The 8,887-nt window shown below is 41.3% G+C and overlaps 1 protein-coding gene across 2 annotated transcripts in view; it reads left to right on the top strand.

Annotated features, from left to right (window-relative positions):
- The first annotated feature begins 203 nt into the window (after positions 1-203).
- The window catches only part of MAEL (maelstrom spermatogenic transposon silencer), a 41,653-nt gene continuing 32,969 nt past the window's right edge, over positions 204-8,887 (top strand). The window contains exons 1-5 of one of the 2 annotated variants that reach the window (XM_060088613.1): positions 204-335; positions 593-685; positions 2,698-2,797; positions 3,732-3,887; positions 5,348-5,389. In XM_060088613.1, coding sequence (XP_059944596.1) covers positions 204-335; positions 593-685; positions 2,698-2,797; positions 3,732-3,887; positions 5,348-5,389 — 523 coding nt within the window. The remainder of the gene's footprint in view (positions 336-592; positions 686-2,697; positions 2,798-3,731; positions 3,888-5,347; positions 5,390-8,887) is intronic. The other variant, XM_060088614.1, reaches the window with a different exon arrangement.

The following is an 8,887-nucleotide window of genomic DNA, read 5'->3' as shown; positions in this document are numbered from 1 at the left end:
CCGCAAGAGGGGGAAATCTTACCGTCTCGGGCTGTTTTTCTCCTGGCGAGGCCAATGCGCCTGCGCACCGTGCCCTGATTGGCTGAGAGCTGCGGACCTGCGCGCGCAGGCGTCCGCCTCGGTTACTCAGAGCGTGAGCCGGACGAGGGCGGCTGAGGGTGGTATTGTCTCTGGCCCGCTTCGAGGCCTGTACCGCGCTCACCATGGCTAACCGCAGGGCCAGTCGCAATCCCTACTATTTCTTCGTGCAGGAGAAGATCCCCGAACTACGGCGGAGAGGCCTTCCTGTGGCTTGCGTCACTGATGCCATCCCCTATTGTTCCAATGACTGGGCGGTAAGGCTGGAGGCCAGTGAGCCCGGGGTCGGGCAGTTGAGCAAATGGGAGGGAAACAAGACTCGAGGAGGCCAGTGACCCCCTGGGCCCCTGCTGGAGGGGGAGAGACACCCCCCACTCCCCCACCCCCGCCCGTCCGCGGCTCAGGGCAACCGTCGCCGCTTCCGTCTCCCTGGAATGTGCAGGCATCTACAGGCGGGGCCCTGGGCAGTAGGTCCTCACTGCTGCTGCTTGTCTCCCCCTTCTATCTCCTCAAGCTCCTGAGGGAGGAAGAAAAGAAGAAATATGCAGAAATGGCTCGAAAGTGGAGGGCTGCCCAGGGGAAGAACTCTGGGCCTTCGGAGAATCAGGTAAATTTAGCCAGAGAAGAGCAGTCACCTGCCTGGCACATAGGCATGCTCAGTAAATGCTGGATGAGTGAATGGGTGAATGTCAGTGGTAGACGACTGGGTGATTTGGGTGAGTGCAAAGAAGCTTTTCATTTTTTTACTCATGTCAGAGAATGCCTGCTAAAAACTAGCAGGCGCTTCCCTGGTGGCGCAGTGGTTGAGAAGCCGCCTGCCGATGCAGGGGACGCGGGTTCGTGCCCCGGTCCGGGAAGATCCCACATGCCGCGGAGCGTCTGGGCCCGTGAGCCATGGCCGCTGAGCCTGCGCGTCCGGAGCCTGTGCTCCGCAACGGGAGAGGTCACAGCGGCGAGAGGCCCGCGTACCGCAAAAAAAAAAAAAAAAAAAAAAACAAACCTATTAGGCTCCGGTACTAGGGCACACCTTGGTATCATTTGATGATGAAGGCCAGGGAAAATCCCATTAGAAAACCTGCACCCAGTAGATCGTGATCAGCAAAGGGAGCGTTGATATTTAGGGTTTGTACTAGATGACCTCTAAGGGTCTCTTTTAACTCCTTTATGATTTAAGAACCCCTTTTCAAATGTTTGCAAGTAGTTTGGTCCCCTCTCTCTTTTTGAATGACACCTGGAACGACGCCAGTTCCTGTGTTTAAAGTATGGAGATAACAAGATTTGTGGATGTTGGTGAATGTTTGTGTCTTACAGGTAAGAGTTGTATAAAGTTTATTTGGGTTAATTTCTGTGTAGCAGGATGTTAAAGCACTAAATAAAATTTGTTGCTGATTCATATCAAGAAAAGGCAAGGTAATTGTGGAATTTCCCCCCTCCCTCTGAATTCTTCCTTTTTTTTTTTTTTTTTTTTTTTTTTTTTTTTGCGGTACGCGGGCCTCTCGCCGCTGTGGCCTCTCCCGTTGCGGAGCACAGGCTCCGGACGCGCAGGCTCAGCGGCCATGGCTCACGGGCCCAGCCGCTCCGCGGCATGTGGGATCCTCCCAGACCGGGGCACGAACCCGCGTCCCCTGCATCGGCAGGCGGACCCTCAACCACTGCGCCACCGGGGAAGCCACCTTCCCATTCTTACATAGCAAAAATTCTATTCTTATTATAAACTGTTAATATTGGATTGAAATTCGAGAGAGTTTTGCTTGTTTTAGGTTTGAGAGATTTTTATTTTGTGGCTTTATGTTTGAGTAGAAGCTCTTATCAGTTGAATTTGTACTTGTGAGCCATAATTTTTTTTTTCTTCTCACTACAGTGTCTTAAGACATCTCCCCTCAAAATGAAAGCCATGTTGTATGTATAAGTCATTGAGACTTGGAGTCAGCACAGTCTGGTTTTTACTTTGAGTGAAGAACAAATAATATTAGAGTACTTTGGGAAATGATTTTTTAAAAAAGAAATTTATTTATTTATTGGCTGCATTGGGTCTTTGTTGCTGTGTGCAGGCTTTCTCTAGTTGCGGTGAGCGGAGCCTACTCTTTGTTGTGGTGCGCAGGCTTCCCATTGCAGTGGCTTCTCTTGTTGCGGAGCACGGGCTCTAGGCACGCGGGCTGCAGTAGTGGTGGCGCAAGGGCTTAGTTGCTCCGCGGCATGTGGGGTCTTCCCGGACTAGGGCTCAAACCCGTGTCCCCTGCATTGGCAGGTGGATTCTTAACCACCGCACCACCAGGGAAGTCCTGGGAAATGATATTTTTTTGGCCACTGGACTGTGTGACCCAGTAGGATTAGTTTAGATTATCAGTAGTGGGCAAATGGCTTTCAGCAGTAATTGGAGTGGTTATTTACCACTCAGCCTTTTGATACAAAATATTTATAGATTTTTGCCATTGTCTGCCTTTGGGTGTTGGTTTTATTGACGATTATTTATTCATATACTCATTGGGTTTATTGGCCTGGAGAGGTTACCAAAGTAATCTGTGGGTTGTTTTGTAGTTATTTTGCTAAATTTAAATATATGGTAAAAGTGCCCAGCGAGAGTTTAAGTATGTGGTCAATGATTACCTTTTTCTTTAGAAACCTGTTTCCACCCCACTGAGGAGTCCAGGCATGCTTGTACCAAAGCAGAATGTTTCACCCCTGGATATGTCAGGCTTGTCTCTAAAAAGTGATCAAGGTAGAGTAATACTAAAATGTATGCTTAGATAAATTTGGGTGTTTAAAATACTATGATACTATACTATACTATGATCAGTAAACGTGTTCTGTTCATTTTGATTCTGCATTTCAAAGTAATTGACTACAGGTGTTTGAACATGATGGCACTAAAGTTGTAAAAGATCGGGTAATGTGCTTTCGTTGAAGTAACACTGGAGATTTTTTTTTTTTTTTTTTTTGCAAAAATCTGGTCTCTTGTTTTCTACCACTTCATATGTTATTAAACATACTTTTTTGGATTTAAGTGTTTATAGCTAGACACTTACATACACTTGTTACAAAGGTAAAGATAAATTGAGCTAGCCTAGATAAAAACACAGCTAATCAGAGTCCTTGCTATTCCTTCCGGCTGTTTTTTATTAAATGTGTTCTTTGTTAAAAATTTAATCTTCAGCAGTCTTAAGTGTGGCCAATCCTGGTAAATAAGACCTCCTTACATTCTCACATTTCTTTCTTCCTTTAGAGAATTTGTAAGTGGTCTTGTGTATATTGGTAAAAAGTAAAGAGTGAACTGAATTGTCCATAGAGTTTTTCTACACTGATTGTACTTGGTTTTATTTCCCTAGCCCTTATATTTTTTGAGTATGGGTCACAGCTTTTCTTAAGTCATTCCTGAGATTCAGGGCTTATGTACAGCTAAATTACGTAGAGCTGGCTGCAAGTTTGAATAATTTTGTTACTTCATGCAAAGAGTGGTTATTACTTTAATCCTTGATGAGTGTAATTATAAAAACATTAATTTACCTGGTATAGCTGATTTATTTTCTCTTTTCCAGCTCATTTAGGGATATAGGAACACAAGGAGAAAGGTTCTAAAACTTTTGGTTTTGTCAAAGGGGTAAATGCGAAATGCTCATCTGTTCATGTTGTCTTTTTTATTATTTTTTTTTAAGCTCTCCTTGGAGGCATTTTTTATTTTTTGAACATTTTTAGCCATGGCGAGCTACCTCCTCACTGTGAACAGCGCTTCCTCCCTTGTGAAATAGGCTGTGTTAAATACTCTCTCCAAGAAGGTATTATGGCAGATTTCCACAGCTTTATAAATCCTGGTAAGTGGCCAATTAGAGTAGATTCTAGATCTTTAAAAGTTATGTTTTTTATATTGACCATATTTGATAATAGTATTTTTATTAAAAGCTGTTGTGTAGGTAAGTTCTTAAAATGTAACACAGGACTTCATAGTAATTGGATGAAAAACTTTAGAACTAAGTGTTGACACAGAGTTTTTGGTTTAGTCTTTTTTTTTTTTTTTTTTTGCGGTACGCGGGCCTCTCACTGCTGTGGCCTCTCCCGTTGCGGGGCACAGGCTCTGGACGCACAGGCTCAGTGGCCATGGCTCACGGGCCTAGCCGCTCCGCGGCATGTGGGATTTTCCCGGACCGGGGCACGAACCCGCGTCCCCTGCATCAGCAGGCGGACTCTCAACCACCAAGCCACCAGGGAAGCCCTTTGGTTTAGTCTTTTAACCTCAAGTAAGCATTAGAGTTGGGTGGATAGAATGCTTGAAAAATGTGAAGACTGCTATTTGCTTATTTGTGGTCTTACATCTTAGAATTTCCTGAAAGCTTCTTATACCTTTGCTCTTTTCTTTCTTTACCCCATCCTTCACCTCCACAGTCACTAGTTTTTAACTTGCTATTGCCTTATAACCTTGAGCAAAGTACTTATCCTTTCTGAGCCTATTAGCTCGTCTATAGGTTGGGGATAATGCCTATTGGAGGCCTGTTCTAAGGAATACATGAGAAGGTATGGAAATAGCCTAGTATTTAATAGGCTCTCGGGTATTCTCACTATTTTTTCTTCCTACTACTCCACCCCATCAAAAGCAATTAGTAATGAAGACATAGGATTTGATTCAATTCCCAAGTTGGTAGATGGTAGTTAAGGGAGCACTATACCTTTAAAGGTAAGTGGGAAGAATGTGTAGGGAGAAGAGTAAAGGAGAAGAGGTTGGGAAAAGAAGAATTTCATCTTCAGTTTTATCAGTTGCACTAAAGTTCATTAGGACAGTCCAGTACTTTTCCTTGTTTTGAGATAACAAGAAAAATTTTCCTACCTACACTTAGGAGAGTTGCTGCTTAGGACATTTCAAAAAACTACTTTTTTTCTGTACGGGTGTAAAACATTAAAAAATAGAATTTGGAGACTTTTTTCCTCCGAGAAATACGTAAATACCTTGCTATATCAAGGGCCTCATGAATCCCTGTGGCCTCTTCGTGGACCCCTGGCTAAGATTCCTTAAGCACAAATTTTCTTTACCTAGTATTTCTTTCTCTCTGAGGGATAACTTGCTTTTTAAAGTAGCTTAGACAATATACCAAGATTATTTGATAGTCATAATACCTTTGGTTAGGAAAAAACTCCCTTAGGAGGGTTTAATCTTCTGTAATTTCACATAGCAGTAACAAGTACCTCTGTTATGATTTGGTTATCCTGTGAAATATTACTGTAGCACAACCAGAGAGCTTCCATATTTCTGCTTCTCTCAATAAAATATTTTGTATTACAGGTGAAATTCCACGAGGATTTCGGTTTCATTGTCAGGCTGCAAGTAAGTATAAAGTAATGGGGTAGAATATAGGCATTGAATATATGCGTACCTGGTTAAAACGCTGCTTTAAACAGACACATAAAACATTGATTGGGGGGAAGAATAACCTAAATTACTGCTAGAGAATCTTCATAGAAGTGGTAGATGGTGTATGTAATCCTTAAAAACTTAAAAATTATATAGAATGAAAGGATAATATCCTTTTCCCTTTATGGCGATTGTTTTTATTTTCTTCTTTTTTCTGCTTATATCCTTTGGCTTGAAGATCAGCGGCTTTTACTGGCCAGGTGCATAGGTAGGTCTTTTAACAGGTATCAGGTTACCTAGATTTAGGGCCATTCACAGGAATATCCATTCAAAATTAAGGGATAAAAAGTTGATACTTCAAAACTAACAGAATGTTAAACAGCAAAACAGCTATGAATTAATTTTTCAGATGAGGAAAACGGGTTTCTATTTTAAGTATTTTGCAACCAAAGGATGTGACTGTGTATGTCTAAGCTCTTGTACTCTTTTCTAGAAACTAGATTTTAACCAGTTTCTTATTTGATTAAAATGAAAATCATGATAATAGGTTTGCTTTTTAAGTTTTATTCAAAATGTCAGGTTTTTTTTCTTAAAAATATAGGCAATTAGCTGGTAGAAGGGTTTGAAATTAGAAATAAGTTTTCCAAATCTGCCATAACAAGCAGCTGTTTTGTAATACTTATAATATTGTTCTTTATAAATGCAGAGAATATTTTAAACTCATTTTTGGTTATGTCCTTTGAGTTTTTTCCAGTCTTAGTGAAAAATATGTACTAGTCCTTTTTTTTTTTTTTTTTTTTTTTTTTGTGTGTGGTATGCCGGCCTCTCACTGTTGTGGCCTCTCCCGTTGCGGAGCACAGGCTCTGGACGCGCAGGCTTAGCGGCCATGGCTCACGGGCTCAGCCGCTCCGCGGCATGTGGGATCTTCCCAGACCGGGGCACGAACCCATGTCCCCTGCATCAGCAGGCGGACTCTCAACCACTGCGCCACCAGGGAAGCCCCTGTACTAGTCCTTTTTTGTTTGCCTGGGATCAGGGCTGTAGGCCTTGGAACAAGGAGTTTAAGGCAATTTTTTTTTTAGTAAGTTTGTAGCTTTGAATGAAAAAAAACTATAGAATAAAAATTCTGTTGTAACTTTGAGGTGTGAACCTAGCTAATCTCAAGTGTTACATTGTCTGAGGTTATTTGACAAAATAAGTAGTGATAAAAACCAAAAATAGGAACTTACCTGGAGAATTAATTTCACAATTTTACTCAAGTTCTTTTTCTGGTTTGTTCATCTCATGAGTGCATTGGAATCCCTATGTGCCAGACACTCATTTGTGAGAATGTCCCTTTACTGTTTATTTTGTTTCTGATTAAATTTTTAAAAAATCATTTTTAAAGGCTTATTTTTACAGTCTTTCCAAATTAACTGATTAACAGAAAGTGTGGTTCTTTTTTTCTTAACATCTGTATTGGGGTATAATTGCTTTACAATGGTGTGTTAGTTTCTGCTTTATAACAAAGTGAATCAGCTATACATATACCCCATATATCCTCCCTCTTGTGTCTCCCTCCCTCCCTCCCTATCCCAGCCCTCTAGGTGGTCACAAAGCACCGAGCTGATCTCCCTGTGCTATGTGGCTGCTTCCCACTAGCTATCTATTTTACATTTGGTAGTGTATATATGTCCATGCCACTCTCTCACTTCATCCCAGCTTACCCTTCCCCCTCCCCATGTCCTGAATTCCATTCTCTACATCTGCGTCTTTATTCCTGTCCTGCTAGGTTCTTCAGAACCTTTTTTCCTTTTTTTTAGCTTCCATATATATGTGTTAGCATATGGTATTTGTTTTTCTCTTTCTGACTTACTTCACTCTATATGACAGACTCTAGGTCCATCCACCTCACTACAAATAATTTCATTTCTTTTTATGGCTGAGTAATATTCCATTGTATATATGTGCCACATCTTCTTTATCCATTCATCTGTCGATGGACACTTAGGTTGCTTCCATGTCCCGGCTATTGTAAATAGAGCTGCAATGAACATTGTGGTACATGACTCTTTTTGAATTATGGTTTTCTCAGGGTATATGCCCAGGAGTGGGATTGCTGGGTCGTACGGTAGTTCCATTTTTACTTTTTTAAGGAACCTCCATACTGTTCTCCATAGTGGCTGTATCAGTTTACATTCCCACCAGCAGTGCAAGAGGGTTCCCTTTTTGCCACACCCTCTCCAGCATTTACTGTTTATAGATTTTTTGATGATGGCCATTCTGACTGGTGTGAGGTGATACCTCGTTATAGTTTTGATTTGCATTTCTCTAATGGTTAGTGATGTTGAGCATCCTCCCATTTACCATTGGAACAAAAAGAATAAAATACCTAGGAATAAACCTACCTAAGGAGACAAAAGACCTGTATGCAGAAAACTATAAGACACTGATGAAAGAAATTAAGGATGATACAAACAGATGGAGAGATATACCATGTTCTTGGATTGGAAGAATCAACGTTGTGAAAATGACTATACTACCCAAAGCAATCTACAGATTCAGTGCAATCCCTATCAAACTACCAATGGCATCTTTCACAGAACTAGAACAAAAAATTTCACAATTTGTAGAGAAAGTGTGGTTCTTAGAAACAAACCTATTAAGGACTCCAGGAATGTTTTCTTGAGTTTTTTTTCAGATTCATTAAAACTGAGCACAATGTTTTTCATTCAGGAAACCTAAGAGCCTTGGAGCTCACCAATTTAAGCGTGTCTTAAATTGCCAATTTGATAACCCTGAGAAATGTGCCAATTAAATAAGACAAATGAGTGTATTAGAGTGACAGCTATGTTGACATAATAACTAAAAATGCCCAGGCTAGTGTAATCAAGCTGATATTTAGGAAAAGACCGTGTTTCATACAGTAACACACTGAAACAATTACAATTTGATGTGGTTACAATTTGATTAGAAGTTAAAGAATGTGCATGTAGATGTTTCAGATGCTTCTGTGCTATCTGGCCTTTTAAGAAGTACCTACAAGTGAAATCAAGCGAAGGCTTCGTGGGCATTATGGTTTAGCACATAATATCGAAGAATTTCAAGATTGGAAGAGATTTTGGTACAGACTTCCCCCCCCCCCCAACCCGTATGTTCCTCTGAAGGGGAGTGCAGGTTCTGTATGTGTGTGTTGGAGTGGGGAGCGGGTAGGAGGTTTGGGCCTATCTCATTCTCCCACACTTCCCCAGAGGAACTCTACTTCTATCTATTTCACTAATGATTTTTGAGAGAGAAGCTCTGCTTTAAAAGGAGCAAAGCCTTAGAAACTGCTTTCAGCTTCCTGTACAAAAGGTCTATCAGCTTTTAAAATGAAGCTTCATACACACACAAAAACATCATAACATTCACTTAAGGTGGAAAGAATATTAATGATCAGCAGTGCACCTGCTGATCAGTCAGCTGAAGAAATAGCACATTGCTGTTGTCATT

Source organism: Mesoplodon densirostris, chromosome 2 (assembly GCF_025265405.1).
Source record: "Mesoplodon densirostris isolate mMesDen1 chromosome 2, mMesDen1 primary haplotype, whole genome shotgun sequence".
Taxonomy (NCBI): Eukaryota; Metazoa; Chordata; class Mammalia; order Artiodactyla; family Ziphiidae; genus Mesoplodon; species Mesoplodon densirostris.
This window is presented reverse-complemented; position numbering and strand designations above follow the sequence as displayed.